The 20493-nt window shown below is 46.2% G+C and overlaps 1 protein-coding gene across 2 annotated transcripts in view; it reads right to left on the bottom strand.

Moving 5' to 3' along the window:
* Positions 1-20493, bottom strand: part of Cdh13 (cadherin 13) — a 1005873-nt gene that overhangs the window by 604692 nt on the left and 380688 nt on the right. For both annotated transcript variants that reach the window (XM_028875721.2, XM_028875722.2), the window contains exon 3: positions 16508-16716. In XM_028875721.2, the coding sequence (XP_028731554.1) occupies positions 16508-16716 (209 nt within the window). The remainder of the gene's footprint in view (positions 1-16507; positions 16717-20493) is intronic.

The following is a 20493-nucleotide window of genomic DNA, read 5'->3' as shown; positions in this document are numbered from 1 at the left end:
AGGAGACACCTAAAACCTACTTAACGGAAGACAGAGGCGGTCGAGGTTCTAAGGAACAAGTCAAGAGTGACAATAGGTCGGGCTTCCTCAGGGAGGGGAGGGTGGGAGAGGTGGTCAGTGGTGGGAGAGGGAGTTGAGCAAGCTGGAGAACTTAGAACTCTGAACTTGGCACGAACTAGTCATAGGAAACTCTAGGAAGGTTGAGCAGAACTAGCTGCTTAGGTCAAATGGAAAGTCTTACTGCGGTGCCTCAGGTGACTGGCCACAAATTAAGGATGAAGGCTAGGAGAAGCAAGAAGTGTAGACACCAGTAGAGAGGAAGTTGGCATGGGGCTCTGGCTGTCAAAGTCTCATCAGCCTGGCTTTTCTCACATCATACATCCCGATTGTCAAAAGTTCACTCTATTTGGAGGGTTTGTATCTGGGCCTATTGAGTGATTCCTTGTCAACTCTAGTCTATCCATGGAAATGCTTGAGGTCTTTTTGAATCCCAAGACCATCATACATGAAGCCCTGAGCTATGAAAGCTAAGGACACACATCCTCAGAGCCTCATCTCTATTGTGGGGAGGAGAGCAATCAGTGTGGTCCATGGACTGCATGCAGAAGCCATACTCCAGGCTGAGAGAGGTTGCTGTGGAAACCTTTTGGGTGCAGCCACTCACCTAACTTGAGTCTCCTCTACTGTAGTAATATTCAGCTCGTGTTCATCCCTTCCAATGAAAAGAATAAACTGTCCTGGTGAGCGCTTTTAGGAAAGCTTGTAAGTAGAAAACTGGGCTGCAAGGGATTTTAACTCCACGACCTTGGGCAGGTCACACCTATTTGCTGTATCCACTCATCTGTTAAGACACCAGCAACCTGTTTTGTAGAGCTGTGGTGAAGGTTAGCTTGCTTCATGTAAGACCACAGAGTGTGAGCGAAAGAAGCTTGGCTAGGGTCCCCATGATTACCATCAATATTCACTCCACTGACAGTTTATTTATTCAGTGACACATTGTATCAAGTGCTATATTTCTATCAGTGAATGAGTCAGAGTCCCCACTGTCTGAAACACACAGTTTTATTATCTACTGTACTGTCTAAAAGCCCATACCAAAATGATAGACTTTAGGAAAATATTTATTTTTTTGTCTTTCTTTCTGTACTCTTCCTTCCTTCTCCCCTTCTTCCTCCCTCCCTCCCTCCCTCCCTTTCCTTTCCTTCTCTTTCTTTTTTCCCTTTCTTTTTTTTTCTTACCTTGGTAAGGGTTTCGTGTGGCCCAGGTTGACCTTGAACTCTCTCTATATGACCTTGAACTTCTGACCCTCCTGCCTTACCTGCCAAGCTCTGGGATTACAAGCTTGTGTTACCACTCTCCCTTATGCTGTGCTGGAGTTTGAACCCAGGGCTTCACCCACAACGGGCTAGTACTACACCCCGTCTACACCACATGAGCCACATTTCTTCTTTTAAAATTCAGTTTCTGGACCTTCTTTCCTTGTTTCCCCCACCTCTAGAGAGTGGAAGAGGAAATCACAGCTAATGAGGCAAATGAGCTGCTGGTCATGTTCTTTAGGGCCCAGCTTTGCCAACAAGGGTCAGATTGAATAAGAGACTTGGAGTGGAAAGGCAGTCATGCCTTGATTATCCGTGTTAACCAGGGTATAGAAGAACGAACAGTGCAGGGAGATACACAATGTAGCCTGGTTCCCTGGCTTGCCTCTTTGCAAAACAAAACAAGAAACTGAAGCCAGTCTACATGGGCATTTAGAATGTGAGCCATGGTCAGGGGGCAGAGGGTGACCCTCCAAAAAACCTGTCTAGGTTTTAAGTCACAGCCTGAGTCTCTCCGAGAACTCTTTTTGTTTACAGCCTCCTATCTTCAAAGGAAAGAGTCTGAAGAAAGTGGCTGTCAGCAGAAGCCCCAATTTGCCTGACAGGATGAAGGGATTGGCTGACAGGGCACACTCTCTGTCAAAGGATTTGTTGCCAAAAGGTAGAGAGTTGAAGGTAGTGGCTGATTTCCATTCAAAGCAGGGAGCCGGGAGGAACTACGTATGTGGGGCAGGCACAGCACCCCATCCTTGGATCAGAAGCCTTGGATTTTATGACTGATGAAGGAAAACAAGAGCAATTGGGGGAGGTACCATCTCTTCCTTCTGAACCCTATGAGGCTGGGGCAATGCTGGGGCCACTTTGGTGTGTGTGTGGGGGGGGGGGAGTGAGGTGGTGCCAGAGCTGCCCAGTGATCAAAGAGGGAGATTCCCAAAGCAGTGTCAAGCCTGTGAGTCTCTGGCACTGGGCAGTCCTGGCAGTCCTGTACTCTCCCCCATGAAGCCCCTGCTCCAGCCACGGGCTGTGTCTTCCCATCTGAAGCGACTAGAAAGTGCCAAGAACTTGAAGGTCCCATCTCTATGTAGCTATGATTTTGCTGCCTACATTTAGGTTCAGATCTGCTACTGAATAAAATTTTGAAAATGAATATGGGTGGTTTTTTTTTTTTTTTTTTTGAGAATTGGTATTTCTCTGCCTGCTAGAGGGAAAAAAAAAGGACAGTTTGCAAAATTTGTTTTCTGCTTTGAAAAGCAGCAGCTGTTGCGCCCTTGGATGATCATGCACACAAAATTTGCCATTCCATTTGCTACTTCTGGTCTTATTTTGAAAACACAATTCCCCAAGTAATGGTGTCAGTCCCTGTTAAGGGTCCCAAGGAGATGTGGGAATTCTTGCTCTGTGTGTGTGTGTGTGTGTGTGTGTGTGTGTGTGTGTGTGTGTGTGTGTATGTGTGTGTGCTTGCATATGGAGAAGAGAGGTCACTGTCAGGTGTCCTCTACCACTCTTCCCTCCACCCCATTTTTGAGGCAGGGTCTCTCACTGAGCCTGGAGCTCATAGCTCAGCTGGACTGGCTAACTGTGAGGTCCAGAGATCTTCTGTCTCCACCTCCCCGGTGAAGACATTACAGGTGCATGCTGCTTCTGTCAGCTTTTCACCTGGGTTTTGGGAGACTGAACTCAGGTCCCCATACTTTCTCAGCACACACTTTACCAACAGAGCCATCTCCCCAGATCCTTGCCATTATTTTTAATGTAGCGCCCACAAAGGTTCCAGGCAAGAGGGGGAAAAGGAACAACTCTACCAGAGGAGCCAGAAAAACAACAATTGCCTTATGATGCAACCCAGGACAGGGTATGAGCACTTCCTGCTTGTCGGGGCAATATCTTGAGTCTAGACTTGGCTCTGATTGAGCAAGCAATTGAGTAGACAGAGGATCCCAAAGAACCCACAGGGTGGCAAGGAGGGAGTCCTAACAATGGCATCTGTCACAAATCATGGCAGGACACAGGCCTACAGCTAGGTTGGAGGAGCTGATGAGCTAGACCTTGAGATTTGATCATAGCATATGCCACATTGAGAAAGATTGAGCTGAGGTGCAGTCCCTCCTTTTCTTAGTTTTGGAGTCTCCAGCCAAATGGAGACAGTGTGTTCAGAGACTATGACCTCACGTCAAGTCTTGCCCACCCAGCTTCAAGGCGTTTATCCCTGAGCTGCCATTGTCCATGAAGAAAACATCCCTCATGAATAGAACCTTTCGAAATGGGAACAGCAGCACAGGGTACAGCCTCCTGTCTGAGGTCTTCTGAGGGGTGTGCTCACTTTGAGAGTGTTTTGTTGCTGTTGTTGTTTTGTTGTTGTTGTTTGGTTTGGTTTTACTTCTATCCACCTTGAACTTGCTCCCTGCCATCTCTGAGAAGAGCAGCTGTGCATTTACTGCAAACACAGCTCACAGTGGGCAGGACCCTCCAATGAACATCCCTAGGAGTTAGAGGAAAGTGATCTGAAAGGGTCATTGTCTCCATGCTCAGATGTCCCCAGCGATGGATTTATGGTCACCGCAGAAGGTGGCAGAGTAGGAATGTGTGGGAGAGCCTGGAAAATGCGCCTTTTATCTGTTTATCCTATTCTAGCAGACAGTGAGGACAGCCTCACCTCTCACAATCCCATTTTCCATTAACTTCAAAGCCCTACATGGCTATTGGGGAATCAAACAACAGTCAGAACAATGACTTTGGAGATCACTTCGGGTTTGAATATAGGGGATGCCAGTGACCAGCTTCATGACTTGAGACCTCAGGTCTATGGGTCTCAGATCCCTGACATGTACAGGAAGAGCAGTCGCTGCCCCAGGACATTCTTGTGAAGATTGAATCAGATGGTGCACATGAAAATAAAATGGGAAATTATAATTTATAAGATTAGATATAAATGATGAATGTGAGGCCTTTTCCCCAGACTTAACTCTGAAGATGAATAAGGTTTCTGGCTCAGAATCATTTCTATAAGAAGTCTTTTGCTATTCCAATGATGCTCTCTTTTCCCCTAAGGTTCTATTCATGAGGAAAGATTTTTCAAAAGTGTCCTAACAGCACAAGACTTGTCCATGAACCTAAAATGTTCTTTAGGGGCTCCACTAAACTCTGGATTCATATTCATTCCTCAACCCCTTTTCATTTTCTTGTGTCCTTCTCTAGTGTTCACTGGCTAGCAGAAAAGCAGTAGAGACATTGAAGATGCCATCACTACAGAAGCTGTAGTGACTATATTATGTTCAACCAGAGGGTCAGCTTACATCCTGGTTCTACCACTCACCACCAGAGGCAGACAGTCTTCTGAGCTACTTCCATATCTGTAAAGCTGGAACAAGATCTTCTACAGTGTGGCTGGGAGATCGGAGAAATTATGTCGGAGTTCACAGTCTGTGACATGGGCATTCAGTGGTTGACCCATTCACCCTCCTTTCAAAGTATACAATTGTTCTTATAGACTCCAAGAACAAGTATGTCTGACGTGTACCTGTTTGCCAACAATGACTAGGGAACACTAAAAATGATGCTCAGATGGATAATACGTACTTGTGGTTTGAATGAGAATACTCCCATTTGGTTCATGTGCTTGAACACTCTGTCTCCAGTTGGTAGTACTGTATGGGGAGTTAAAGGAACCTGTAGGAAGTGGAGTCTGGCTGGAGGAAGTATGTCACTAAGGAGTGGTTTTGTAGTAGACTCATAGCTTCCTGTTCTCGATCTATCTGCTTTCTATGTAGATGAAGTGTGATCATTCTGCTTTCTGACTGCCTGACCGGCCTCCCCTCCAGCTGCCATGCCTTCCCAACCACGATGGACACTCTCCCCTCTGAAAGTAGAAGCCAGATAAGTCCCCGTCTCCCCTGTGCTGCTTCTGCTCGTGCCATTTGTCACATCAGTGGAAAAGTAAGTAGGACTTTCAACAGAGAACCTAGACCAACATTCAAAGACTGGGCATGAAAAGAAGAACATTTTTAAAAAGCGTCATTGATGCTCTTGGTGTTGCTTGACTGCTAAAATGGCAACATATTGGAAATACAATGTGGCACAGAGACTGGATTCAATAAAATATTGTATTGAGAATTTACTTTACTTGCTTCTGTTTAGTGGGATGCCAGGAAAACTTGAAATGACCAATGTGACTGTGAGGTTCTGGACTGAACTGTGTACAAACTGAGGCTTACAGTTTTCCCAAGCTTAAAAGGGTCCCAATACAGTTATCTGCACTTTCAGTTATTTTTCCCGAAGCATTCCAATTAAAATTAATCTTCAGAATATAGTTTTTGTAGATTCTGATCCACAAAGCAATCTGTTATCTACTTAAATTAATGAATCGGAGGATGTCTTTTTATCTATATTTGAATGCTATCCTGGAGCTAAGAGCCATAAACACAACAATTTAGGCATGTGTCAAAATGGAGCAGCCCAATACACTGTTTAGGGCCCAATTCTTGGCTCTGTGTGATCATTTTTGAGCTGTATATTTTCTCCAATTTGGGTGACAGTTAAATGGGTACTAATTTTCCTTAATAGTAACTTCAGAGGCTCTTGCCATGGAGGGTAGCAATTGGCAGGTGTTTGAAGTTATCTCACTTGTTAAATTGGTGCCCATTAAGTTTCTACATCTTTAACTCATCATTTCTTTATGGTCACAGTAAATGCATACCTGGTCCTCCACAGGGATGTTTATAAAGATATTTCATGCAAGGGAAACTGATGTAATTGACTAGTTCTACAGAACCTACGTCATTCCCAGTTGGTATGAGGTCTTGAGATAAGCTAATCCACTTCACACAGCCAACTACTCCCCCCTCCTCCAAGACAGGGTTTCTCTGTGTAGTTTTTGGTGCCTGTCCTGGATCTCGCTCTGTAGATCAGGCTGGCCTCGAACTCACAGAGATCCACCTGGCTCTGCCTCCTGAGTGCTGGAATTAAAGGCATGTGCCACCACCACCCAGTGCCAACTACTTTCCTGTTAATGACATCTTTGTTGTGGTCTGAGTGAGAAATGTCTCCTGTTGTCTGGGGCATTTGAACACTTGATTCCCAGTTGGTGGTGCTGTTTGGGGAGGTTTAGCTGGCGCAGCCTGTTGGGAGAAGTATGCACTGGGGGTGAGCTGTGAGAGTAAAAGCCTGCTGCTGGCCTGCCCTCTCTGCTTTCTGCTTGCTTGTGTTGTGGGCTCTCAGTTTCTGCAGCTAAGCCTGCTGCTTGCTGCCTTGTGTCCCCACCACGATGGACTCTTATCCCCCTGTAACTGTGAGTCAAAGTCAACTCTCCCTTCTTTAAGTGGCCTTGGTCAGGGATTTTTATCCAGACAACAGGAAAGCAACTAATACAATCTGAATGCTTTGTAGAAGCCAACTCCAGTCACTTATATAGAAGCGTCTTGGACATGAGCTGTTTTAATAAGGGGCTAAAGCAGACAGGATGCATGTGAATGGCTCAGGATGGAAGGGTTAGCGTTTACCTAAGAAACCACTGTGCAGAAGTGTATTTGCCTAGAATGTATGATAAGGAAAGCTAGGGAGAGATTAAATCAATGGCAGTACTTACTGGGTGCTTGAGAGACACAGAGTTAACTATCAGTTACAGAGGCTGACATGAAGCCTTCTTAAATTTCATGGATTTTATCATGGCGTCCATGGCTGGAGCTAACATCCTCGCTGTACAGATGAGAAAGCTGACAGCAAAGGATCAAGGTGATGACTCGGGACCATACGGTTGGAAATGTTGGTAGTAGACAGGTGATACCAGGCACGTTTGGGGCAAGTCTAGGTTCCCCTGAATAATGTCCATAGTCTCCTGGCTCTCCATCCCTAGAATGTGTGTGAGCAGTGACAGGAGCCCTTAGCCACTGCTTTGGGGTCTGTTACTCAGGATATCCTCAAAGCACTTGCCCAGTAGAACACTGAGGCTCTGAAAAGTCATAGTTATAAACACCATGATCCCACACAGGCTTCTGGGAGGTTGGTAATGGTTGGTGAGGTATTTTATATTATTATTTAAAAATTAACAAACAGACCAACTGTTTATTATTTTTTTCTTTAGCTGCTTTGGAGCAGTTTGCATTTCCATCTTGGAGCTGAATCAGGAGCCAAAACCATGTCATTTAAATCACAGGTTTGCTGTGATGATGAACAAGGAAGATAAACAAGCCTTGAATGCAACCCTTGCAGTTTTCTGTAACCACCTTTTACATTCTATTGTAAAGGGACTTTTAAAATGACATAATAGGGCAACACTTATGAAAATTATTTCAATTTGAGGGACTTGATTTAAAGTTCAGTTTTCCTTTTGGTGGGGGCCGGTTTTATGTGTATTGACTTCCCGTAAAGAAATATACATCACTCCCAATTAACTTTTAAACACTGCCAAGTCTTTGGCGTTTATTAAGTAGACCCAGAGAAATAGAGCATCTCTTCTCTAGAAGTCCAGCCATTGACTTAGATAAACAAGGCACCTAGCAATAGGAATTGCCACACTTAGAGCCTTCTGGAATACCGGATTGCTTGTGGGATGTTGGGAGGGAGAACAATTGGTTCTGTTGGACAAGCACAAGGATTAGTGTTCTCAATTTGCCTCACTCCCTCACTGAGCATATGTTATGGATCTGGCTTTGACAACCCAATCATGAGGAATAATTGCCATCATCACGGCACTTAAACATTTCAGTCATTGTTCTAAGTGTTTTTCAGGTACCTCATTCTGTTACTATGACACCCGAATGAGGCTGAGGCTCTGATGAACCCATTTCACAGCCAAAGAAACAAGAGCAGAGGGCACATTCAGTGCTTGGATTCTTGCCAAATTTGGCCACATCATTTTTTTTAGTGCCTCGCCTGGTGTCAATCCCTGAGCTCAGGGGCTCAGAATGGAGATGGACCCAAGCACAAAAAAAGAGATAGTTGACATTTACCAGAGAAAATTGAGCAGGGCTATCCATAAGAAAAGGGCGGAGGGAAAGAACAAGCTGGGACGAGGGGCCTTCAGAGAGGCATTCCCAAGGAAGAGCCATCTAAGCTGGGCCTGAAGCATCTGTGTTAGCCAGACTGCTAGAGCTGGCCAATGAGCATCTGAGATCGTACTGGAAGTGACATGACAAGAGTCTGAAGAGAGAGGCAGCCACTGTGAAGGAGTGGGGAGGCTTGGTCCACCCACAGACACACAGTAGTTTGCTATTAGGGGAGGCAAGTTTCAATGAAGGAGTGATGAGGGAGGACCCTCATTCTATCCATTCATTTATTCAAAACACACAGGACTGACTGTGTGGCAGGCACTTGCTAGGTACTCAGGGAAGGGCAATGGCTGCATGGAAGGAAAAAAAGCCAGAGGGAGAGCGGAGTGGAGACAGGAGAAGCATGAGAGAGGGAGGAGCAGAGGAATGGTGAGAGGAAGAAAGCAAGGTGGGAAGAGGCTGCGTTCTCACAGCCCTCAGGGAGTTCACAACTGCAGAACAGAGCCAGGCATTGATCTTGGAAACAGGGGAAAACATACCATGAGTGGGGAGGAAAGACAGAAAGGAGAGGTACTTGTGTTAGGAGGGGGGCTGCTTTGTGTGTGTGGGGGTATGGAGTCCTTCCTCAGAATAGGAGCAGGGGAGATATTCAGAGATGGCATCTCAGCAGGCGAAGCCACTTGAAGGCAAAACTTAGTTGGATAGATAACGGAAGCTGCAGAACCACCCACGCTGTACTACGAGGGTCTTTTCGGAGCTGCATCTTCTTCAGCATCTACCTGAAGGGCAGGTAAGTGGATCAGGTGGAGATACCAAGATGCTCAGATGATTTTGTACCTGAAGCCATGCATAGCCTAGGAGTAGGTACCTTGGATTTGGGGTGTAGTTTATAAAAAAGGAGCTAGGGTGGCTTCTGATGCACTGTACATCCTTTTCCTGGTCATGAGGCCCTGTTGGAACCCACCGAGGTTTCCTAGTGGCTTTACTCAGCAGGACTGCATAAGAGGATGATTGGGCCATGGGCCTGGGTACCACTTGGTTATATCTAGCAAGGGGGAGGTCTTGTGCCTTGCCCCTTGGTATTGTTATAAAAAGCCCTTTTGACTAAAGTTTTGGGCTGGTGGGTTTTGACCCAGGCCCTCCCAAGGCTATCCTGTGTCTCTGTCTTTCTTCTCATCATTTAGGTATCTCTTTCTATCTAAATATTTCCCACTTCTTCCTGCTCAAGAGTACTCTGGCCATAAAAGTGGGGGCTGGTCCCCTACAAGGCCCTAACCACCTGAACCAAGGCATCTATGTTCTACAAGTTCTCAGAAAACAGGCTTCTGGATTCTAGAAGACCTAGGCATCGTCACTCCAATTTTCCAACCACAGTCAAAATAAATCCCTGCAGGTTTCTTGCTGTTACTTCTGCTTTGACTCCAGCAGGTTCCCTGCATCCTCCAAAGTCCTAAGACTGCAACTCATGAACTCAGAAAGAAAATGAACGAATAGTAAGTAAGCAAACAGTACAGGGACTTACAGGCAGGCTGGGAAAGGATGACTCTACTTTACATGCAAGCAAATATGTCTCATCATAAGGACCACAGCACAGAGATTTTTCCAGGTAATTCTCTGAAGCTCTGTGTACAGGGTGAACACACAAACATAAATGACTCAGTACAAATGCATGCACTAATGAATGCCTGCATGCGTGTGCAGATAACACACACACACACACACACACACACACACCACTACCACCACCACCCCTCTGATGTTCTCCATCTCTTCTTGATCAGGCAGTGAGAGACAGTTTAACAATAGGAAGGTACAGTTTGGTTCAGGCTCATTTTGGTGATTTGGTCTTATTGTCACCTTCTACAGCTGGCAAACTGGTTTGTGCCTGGGTGGTTAACCTCTCCACTCACACAATAACTCATAGCCCATCAAAAGACTGGAGATTAAACTGTCTTGGCCAACTCAGCTCTAAGGTGAACTTACATAGCTCAGCTGAGTATTAGGTCCTAGGAAGCCCACTAAAGAACTAGAAATAGCTTTATAATTGAGCTACTAACAAGCCAAAGTCTGGATATAGGGGTTTCTATTGGACATGATGTCACATAGCCAGGAGAAAGAAGAGAAATACAGTCTTCCATCAAAGGACAGCTGTTTCCCACAGCTGAACTGGGACTGTACTATAGTTTGTCTTAGAGAATCTTTACATCTTTTAAATATTGATGAATTTTTCTCTCTGACAATTTCCATATGTGCTTTTCAAAATATGGAACCAGGAACCTAGCCACTATGGTCTCTCTAGTTTGGGTTTCACTGGAGGCCATACTTATCACCGTGAGACCCCTGCTTTCTGTGACCCACATTTACTGCCTCTGCCACATCCCAGTCTCTGGCTCCATCTCACAGCCTCAGTCAATAAATTCAGATGAAGCTCTTCATCTGTCCTCTAGAGGTGCCAATCAAACTTGGTTGACCCTCTCTTGCTTGAGGTCATCTGCTATGCCCAGTGGGAAGCCACAGAGCTGTGGGTTCCTGCTCTTAGCCTTATTTCCTATTCTTATCCTTATTTCATTCAGAGCACTGTGTGACTTGTCCAAGGTAAGCAGATATGTAAGCCTGCTCATATCTACTCCAAAACAAGAGTCCTACCATCTTGAGTTGTCCCAGATTAGCCACCATCTCCTGGAAATCTCTATCCAGCTGTCTCAAGAGCCTCTAGCTCAGTGTGTAAGGCCTTCCCAATAACTTGCTTGTCTACTTCTGTCCTACCCAGCCCCATTCATCTCCATTTTCCAGACCAGATTCATCCAGACACACATCTTGACCCATTCTTCCTTCAAGCCACACTTTGAACATCTGGTTTCCTCAGCTGCTTCTATGCAGTTGTAAGCCATGGGCAGTGGCAACACCTACCTGGAGTAGTATTCCTGCCAGCAGAGTATCAGGGGATGTGTGTTTGCATGGGGGAGCAAGGATTTCAATCTCCTTCTTGTCAATTTCAAGTTACGGTTCTTGGCTGAGTTCTCATGTGTGCATATGGTAGGGGAATAACATGACCAACCTCACAGGGAGAGTGTAGAGATGAGAAAAAATATCCATTAAAACATATGTTGAGGTTCACACCCCTTAGAAGGTGCCATGAAGTAGGTTCGTGGAAAGAATAGTGGCCAGGATTTTAACCCTTCATTCTTTGCTCTACTTGAGTCAACACTTCCAAAGCTTCTCACTGTGTCTGTTCCTCTGTCAAGGATCTACAAAGATCCCTGTTGCTTTTACATGAGTCTAACATCCTTCTTTCTGCTGCCCCACTTTTCCTGTGATTTTCCCTCAGTACCACCCCTCTAGCCTCCTCCAGTCCCAAATTCAGAATGCTGAAATGTTGGGTTCCCACTTCAATGGGGAGTACAGAGTGTGGCGGCTAAGCCTGAGGGGACGAACTTGCCTCTGATAGCTGTGACTGCAATGCTCCTAGCTGAGTGACAGGATCAGTCTCAGACTCCTGGGGAGAGATGGAAGCAAGGTGGGCAGGTGGAGCTGTGCTGAAGGTGAGCTAGGGTTCTCACATTCTGCTAGTTTCAGCCAAGGGAATGGGGAGGGGGGTCAGAAAAGTACTGAAAAGGACCCTGTGACATTGCAGTCTACATCATAGTTCCTTCTTCACACTGTCATCATCATCTCTGTGGAATGTGACCTTCGTGTACATGCTCAATTCCTGACTGAGAGGAGATTGCTTCTCTACCCTGGTCAGAACAGCGGAGTGAGAGGTGAGCCTCTCCTCCATGATCGACGTGCTGTGTGTTAGGACAAGGGACACCATATTGCATCTCAGACTCCTCACCCATGGGGTGTAGATGATGCTGTGTTCTACCCTTGGCCTGCTGTGGGATGTAAGGGGTGAACAGGGCAGGGGAGGGCTGAGCTCCCAGCACATTACATAAGCATCAGCATTGGTCATTACTGTAGCCCCAGCTAAATGCTAACAGTTACTGCTGCATATATTGTCTCATTTGATCCTCATGAAGACCCTGGGAGGTCCATTACCATCTCTTCTTTATGGATGATAAACTCAAACTAAATGGAGGCTTGGGACGCTCAGCAATTTACCCAAGGTCAAAGAGCTAAGGAGAGATACATCCTGTAGGCAATTAGTCATTTCCCTCAGGAGGTATGACCTCATGGCACATTCCTCACTCTCCAAAGGGATTATCCTTCAAGGGACAGCTCAGGCCAGGATAGGGCAGCACCCAAAAGAGGCCAGAGTCACGGGCTAAGCAGTCAGAATGGCTAGGCACAGATCTCACCAGTAACACTGAGTGACCTTGGACTAGTCATTTGGTCTTCACAGACCCTCCTCAGTAAGATGGGGATAGTAGCAAGTGCTTCACGCTTGATGTATTACGTGAGCCAACAATGATAGCACACGAGAAAGGGACCCAGGACACAAAGAGCCCAGGCTTCTTGACCTCTTCCTTTTCCAGGGGCACACAGCGTCCCTCACTTTCACAACCCTGAAATAGCATCCCTACAGGGCATCATTTTCCCTTCCCATAGAACACTAGGGCAACTCATGCAGAGTTATAGTGTGACTATGAAATGTCCCTCCCAGGTCCATATGCTGACTACTTGGTCACCAGCTGGCGATACTATTTCAGAATTTTTCTGGATTCATTAGGAAGTGGGAACTAGTCGGAGGAAGTAGGTCACTAGGGGCATGCCTTTGATAGGTCCCCAGCCCTATCCTCTCTGTAGCTCACATTCCACATGCCGCCACAGCCATGATGCTCTCACCTCACCATAAGCCCAGGATCAGCCGAGCCGAACTGTCTGCAGTGCGATCTCTGAAGCCACGACCCTAAGTCAATCTCCCCCCCTTTACGTTGTTCTTACGGGTACTTTAGTTACAGCGACAAGACTCCTATTTACTGATAACCTCCTGTAGCCTCACCCTGGCCAGTCACACACACTAGCGCCTTTTAAAATACCGACTCAGGGCTGGTGAGATGGTACCCTGCCTGCCATGTGAGCATGACGAAGACCTCAGGCCCCATCTCCAGGACCCACGGCAGAAGGTATCACTGCCTGTCTGAAACCTTGGAGGGGGGAGGGTCCCTGGAGCTCACAAGCCAGCCAGTCTAGCTGAACCGCTAAAGCTTTACAATCAGGGAGAAACCAGCCTGTCTCAAAAAATAAGATGGTGAGTGATGAGTCTCAGGCATATGTGTGCATGGACATCCCCACGCACGTGTGGGCATACCTTTATAAACACACACACACACACACACACACACACACACACACACGCACACGCACGCACGCACACGCACACGCACACGCACACGCACACGCATGATGCTCTGACTCTCTCCAGAAGGACCATTTTGCTGTCTGTTTTCTTTCCCCTTTCCCTTTTTGAGAGTTTTTCTTATGGACACATCAGAGTGTATTTAATTTATCATGGCTCCAGGACCCTGTTCTAATGGAAAGTGGTCCACTGAATGCCATAGCAACCCCCAATTGCTATAGGAAGCAAACAATCTCAGCTAAGCTTTGTCCACAGTCCCTTTCGGCAGTGGCAAATGGGAACTAACCAGGGCTTGGAGGAGCTTGCTGCTGGGAGGCATGCCTGGGGCCTCAAGAGACCCAAATGTCATGGCTAAATCTCGTGGCCATGAACTCCAGTCTCTCTGTCCTCCAAGGGAGACCTTGTCCTGAGAAGTACCCAGAAACGGCCCCTGCCGTCTTTTGAGCAAACACTATGGCATTCTTTACTTACTATAAATATGAACCATTAATCACGGCAAACAATGTCTATTAGAACCACCAGTCCCTTGTGTAATCATCCCCTCTCTTGATCTTCATACCACTTACAGGCTCCTAAGAAGCCTTTTCTGTAGCACAGTCTGGCAGTTCTGTTGTTTGAGTTATTTGCCAAGTTGCTCTATCACACGTCAGTGAGATGCTGTGAAAACAGCACCAGCTAACGCAAGAAACAGGCTTGCTTTTGTGTGTGGACGAGTTTCCACGCTGGTGAGTCTCGTCACCAATGTCCTACTGTCTTTCAAAAGACCAGTGACACTGTTGTTTTGCTAGACAACGGGCATGCTGTCAGATGCCTTCTAAATATTTATGTTTATAGTTTCGTCTTGCTCTCAGCCTTGGTCAGAGGAGCTTCTTTATGTGGTGGGCATCAGTGCCTGCAGACTCCTAACCAGACATCTCTATCAGCCCCAACCCCAAGGCTCAGGGAACGTTGTGGAAGAGGGGGCAGAAAGAGCCAGAGGACGGGGAGGGGTGCTATAAAATGACGTCCTCTGGATACGACACGTCCTTTGCACTCATGGCGGCTGTGACTGCCTGCACAAGACTGAGCCTGTCAACATGCCATCATGGATGGAGAAGGGGCTCATGAAGGCTGCTGAGAGAAGGGGAGTCCCTTTTCTCCAGTGACTTCCCTACTAGTAAGGGGCCCTTGATCAAGTATATAATCCCAATCCCCAAGTCTATGCTCAGGCCAGCAACCCAGATTAAAGTCAGTGGGTCACGAAGAAAAAGATGGGAAAGAAAAATGGGGGACTTGTTGGAAAGAAAAAGTGCAGAATGATTGAGAAGGAATAAAAGAGTAATAGGGGTGACTGTGACCAAAACATCTTGAATACAGTATGAAATTGTTGAATGAGAGGTAAAATAAAGTATGAGTAATATCATCAACTCTTGCTCATGTGTGTGTGGGGGGGGATGGAGAGAGAGATGGAGAGAAAGGGAGAGTGTGGGGTCGGAGAGGGAGGGAGAGACACTCTCTCTCTCTCTCTCTCTCTCTCTCTCTCTCTCTCTGTGTGTGTGTGTGTGTGTGTCTGTGTGTGTGTCTGTGTGTCTGTGTGTGTATGTATTTTCAATCTCCTCTTAACTTGCAGAGTCACAAACCGAAAGGGGAATCATGGAGTTTGTTCTGCCTAGACATAGAAAATAGAGGCCATCCCTACAAATAGCTATACATGATCAATTGACAGTTATTTCTACAAGTGCTTCATTGGGAAAGGTACTCTGGCCCAGTCAGGGACACTCAGCCACATATGACGTGAGCGTGGTGACAGGAGAGCCACAGCACAGGGGCCACTTGTGAGCCATCCCAGCCTGTGTCACCCCCGAGTCTGCACACGGAGGGGTTAGATTGCTCCCCTAAGATCATGGAGACAACGTCAGTGGTGGCACAAAGCCAGCACTCATGGCCAGTTGTGCTTTCTCAGCTCCCAGCTGTGACACCATTCTCCCTCCACCACGGACCTCAACTGCAGCCAAGGCAGGGGTGTGAAGAGCACCAGATGGAGACTCAGTGAGGGGCACAGGCTTCCCAGAGAGGAGAACCAGAGCAGCCAGCAGGAGGAAAGGCTGTCCACGCCTAGCTGGGGAAACCACCACTGTTGCTGCCATTGGTTTGTGGGAGTCTGCCAGAGTGTCTTTGAAAAGTGTGGATGAAGACACCAGAGTCAAAGGGCCCCTAGAGAAGGAAGGGCCAGCTGCAGATTATAACCAAAGGGCCCCGCCTGACACAATTACTATGCTTACATGTCACACTCATCAGATTTGTACACATATGTGCGAGAGTTGGAGACTTGCCTATGAGTATCTGGAAGGGAATGAGTGTCAATTCATAGCAAAAAAGCTATTCGGTCATTCGGTGGGGAATGGTCACCTTGCTATACAGCTCTATGAGCCACTGTGCTCTTGGAATGCCAAATCCCCATCCCTCTTTCTCTGATAATAGCACTTCCATTAATTTTTGAGTAAATATTGTCTTTCACTCCTAGTCCATGAGTTGGCAGTTGGAAACATCATCAGGAAAAGATAAAATCAGGTGACTTCAGCCTGGAAAATGAAGTGGACTTGTCAGGGAGCCTCCACACTGGGATAACCACAGGTAGAGCCAATGAGCAAGGTGGAATCAGAAGATAAACACATGATGCCCTTGTCTAGATACCAGTGCATAGCCATGCGTGGTGGAGAAGGAAGTCTAAAAATGCAGTCATTGGTTACATGAACCACTGCATTCCCTCGGCCTTCTCCTGTACCTTTCATTTTGGGTTGGCTTTTCGTCCACTCATAGCAATGATACCAACAACAGAAAGGTTCTTGGCCAACATGATAAACGCTCATGTCCCACATGACACTGAATCTAACATTGCTGTTGCAACTCACACCAATCAGTTGGGTTACCTGCAAGGAGCCCTGGATGTCCTTCCCCCCGACAATCACGAGTTCTGCCATGTCTTCGGCATGAGGCGTCCTGGCATGGACAAACAGGGTCCTGCCCACTGCAGTTATGTTTCTGAGAGCAATCAAGGTGCCATCACTGTTCACCTTGAAGTGCGGGCTTGAGACCTCATAGTGCAGCTTCTCATTACCCTTGCAGTCACTGAAGGTCACTGTGGAAAGAAAAGAAAGAGCGGGATAAGGGTGAGTATGTTGGACAGCGTAACACTTGAGATGCTGGTGATCTTTTAAACATGGATGAAAGAGTGTGCCACTTCTCCACCAAGCTACCCTCTACCCTGACCCAAGCCACTTGTCTCAGAGTGACTTGGACCATGCTGATGGAGTTCACACAATCAAGACACAACCGTGGGCTTGGGATGCAGCTCAGCTGGAAGAGTAGAACATGCACAATGCTCTATTTGGTCTCCAGCAATGTACAAACTGGGCATGGAGATAGGTGCCTATAAGCCCAGCACTTGGAAGGTAGAGGCAGGAGGATCAGGAAAAAAAAATCATCTTTGACTACATAAGTTTGAGACCACCCTAGACTACATGAGATCATCTCAAAGAGGTAAACATGGAAAGGCCCAGCCGTGATCAACTTTTAGTTTCTAGGAAGTGTTCAGTATTGTTGAGGCTGAGGTATAGGGCAGGTCCTGCCCCCAAAGGTTGCGAATGAAGGGAGGGTCAGATATGGCAGAGTGTGTTTGAAGGAAGTGACCTGCTTTTGCAATGTGTGACTCTTTAAGCAGAACCACAACAAACAGAAGCTTCAAAGATGGCACTAAATAGACAATATCTGAGCTGGAACTTGAAACTGGGTAGACCAGCAGGCCCTGCAGGAAATGGAGGGCACTGCAGCATTTAAGTATATTCAAAGACACGAGGAGTGTCCATGGAGGTGGGGAGGTAAGTCACAAAATGAATCTGAGGAAGGAGGAGAGCCAGGGGCACTTATGAGAGCTGCACTGGAAATGGGTGAGAGATGTTGGTGAGTGCAAGGGCATTCTGGAAATGTCTTTCTGAAACAAGCAAAAAAGCCAACAAATTGGGGTGTTTCTTGGAAGCTGAGCACTGTCCTACAGTGTGGACTGTCTGAGCAGTACATATGTGTTCTGGTGCTAGTGGAGAACAGGATTCAGAATCACACAAGAGCCCTCTGAAGTCCTAGAGATATCATAGACATGAGCTCTAGAAAGTGATCTGGAGATGGGCAAGAAGAAAAGCCAAGGAAATAAGTTAGCTTTTTATGTTCTAAGGACATGTGGTGATGACAGAGATGGTAGTTCTGGGCACATGGGGAATGGGCAAACAAGGTCATGATTTAGTTATGTGTTAAAAAAAATAGAGACATTAAGCTCTTGGATGAGTCACCTGGGTCCTCCACAATGTCACCAGTGGTGGCCGATGAGAGTGATCATGCTTCCTGTTGGGGTGCCTCTATCATGCCCATCATTCCACCTTTCTTGCTCTCTCCATGTGCTCTATATCTGTTTGTCTGTCTCCCTTCTGCTACTGATTTTGAGGTTCCTTGTAGGTAAGCATAGAATCGTACTACACTTGTAGCTTCTTATTCTTGAAGATTTATTTTTCATTTGTATGCCTGTATGTAGGTATGCCATATGAGTGTAAGTGCCAGTGGAGACCAGAAGAGGGCACTAGATCTCCCCCTAGGACTGGAGTTACAGTTAAATGTGTGTTGTCCAGTGGAGGTGCCAGAAACCAAACTACAGTCCTGGAGATGAAAAGTGTTTTATTTTCTAAGACCCCAGTGCATCCCTGAAGCCCTGGCTAGAACTAAATATATAGTATGTTTATTCCTATGCACACATATGCTTATGATAAAGTTTAATGGATAAAGTATGCACAGTAAGAGATTAATAACAATAATGAGCAATAAAAAGAGCAATTATAACACTATTCTGTAATAAAAGCTATGTGGATAGAATCCAAACCACTCTATTGATCCTAATCACAATATCATATTCCAGCAGTTGGCTGTACTAGGTTTTTTTATTCTACTAACAATAAACATTGGGATTCTTCCTCTCTCTCTCTTTTCTCATTCTCTCTCTTTCCTCATTCTCCCTCCTTGACCCCTCTCTCTATCTCCTGCATTTCTCTCTTCTCTCTCTCCCTTTCCTTCTCTTTTCTTACTCTCTGTTTCTGTCTGTCTCACTACATGTGTGTTTCTCTTTCTTTAATTATGTTAGTCCCCCCATGTCTCTGTGTCTGTCATTGTCAGTCGGTCAGTCTGTCTGTCTGTCTGTGGGATTTTGCACTTAACACTTTCAGATGACAGCTGAGTGCAGGTGACTAAAGCCTGTGAAAGCAAAACCATCAGTTAGGAGCATGGCCACCTGTTTTCGGTGCTCTACCTGACAGCCTTGCCTGCTTCACAGATCTGCGTGATGGGACACAGAACACACAACTCAATGCATGATCTATGGTGTCAGCGCAGCTGTCTGCCATGTCTTCACTCACATCACGACACAGAATTTGACTGGTCCCCTCCCTTACTGGGTAAAATGGCTCCCCTCCTCCCTAGAGGCCACATCACCATCAATGATGAAACCAGAGTCCATACCATACATAGCATTTGCTGAGGAGGAACCACCTTTGTGCTTGAATTCCTTCATTCAACATGACTTGGTGGGGTTCATCCATGGGGTAGTTTATCCAAATCACTACTTAGCAATCACTCAAGACTATACTGATATCATAGTAATAAATTAATGAAAGACTATCCTGGATCATAGTCCAGGATGTAGCTGTTTTAATTCTGCTGTCAATAAGCACTGGGACTATTATCTGCTTAGGTCTCTTAAAATGTTACTACTGGGAATTTTTTTTTCTATGTTTCTTAGAGACAATGTCGACTTGGGTCCTAGAGTACTGGTAAAGCCATGAAAGATTAGATGGGCTGATGCAATCTTGCTCTTTCAAGAAGATGGTGCTTATAACAATCATCATATTAGCTGGCTAACATGACAGCTGGCATGGACAGAACACTCCTCCACACAAGGTCCAGAGCTAAGCATTTACCCATATTGTCTCATTTTCACAAAAAAGAAGAAACCACCACTCTGATCCCCTCTACCTGGAAGTGTCTAGGTAAGGTCATCCTGGCTTGGAAAAAGGGCAAAGACCAGCAAACAGTTTGTAGATAAGAAATGGAGATAAGAACTCTGCTTCAAGACAGTGTCATCACTGCATAAGGACAATTCCTTGAAGAATAAAACCCTTCAGGGATCTGATCAGAACTGAATGTCAGAGCCTCACAGCTTCCTGCTTAGTCCTGCTCCCATAGTCCCACCCAGCCGGGAAGTATGCCGCATTCACTACCTCTTAGTCACAACATGTGATGGCTGGCTGATCTTGGTTGTCACCTTAACATCTGGAATCAACTAAAACCCAAACTGCTAGGCTAGGCAGGCCTATGAAGGATTTTCATGACTGGATCATTCAAGGTGGGAAAACACACCCTAAATCTGGGCCACACCTCCTGGTGGCAGCCCACCTAAAAAGACAGGGAAGAAGGAAGCTTTTGCTTTTGACCTACTTGCCCTTACTCTTGCTCGCAAGTTCATCTACCCTACTACCTTGGCATTCCTTCACTGGTGTTAGAACCTACTTCTTCCAGGTTCCAATGTAACCTGAAGACTAGCAGCATTCCCAGAATCTGCCAGCACCCTAGCACCAGATTGGAACTGCTGAGACAACCAGTCTTGTGGAGTGAAGGACAGGATTCTTGGCTTTCCATTGGGAGACAGGCATCTTTGAAGTAGTCAAGCCACAGCCTGTGAGCCAGTCTAATATCCTTTTAATATATGTAATCACTCCGTCAGTTCCGTCGCTCTAGAGAACCCTGACTAACACACCCTGTGTTCAGGCTCCCGGGCCATCTTTACAAATGCTCGGGTAGACTTTGGTATCTGCAGTTCTCA

The sequence above is a fragment of the Peromyscus leucopus genome, chromosome 5, assembly GCF_004664715.2.
Source record: "Peromyscus leucopus breed LL Stock chromosome 5, UCI_PerLeu_2.1, whole genome shotgun sequence".
In the NCBI taxonomy this organism is placed as follows: domain Eukaryota; kingdom Metazoa; phylum Chordata; class Mammalia; order Rodentia; family Cricetidae; genus Peromyscus; species Peromyscus leucopus.
The sequence above is the reverse complement of the archived record's forward strand: the minus strand, read 5'-3'. Positions and strand labels throughout refer to the sequence as shown.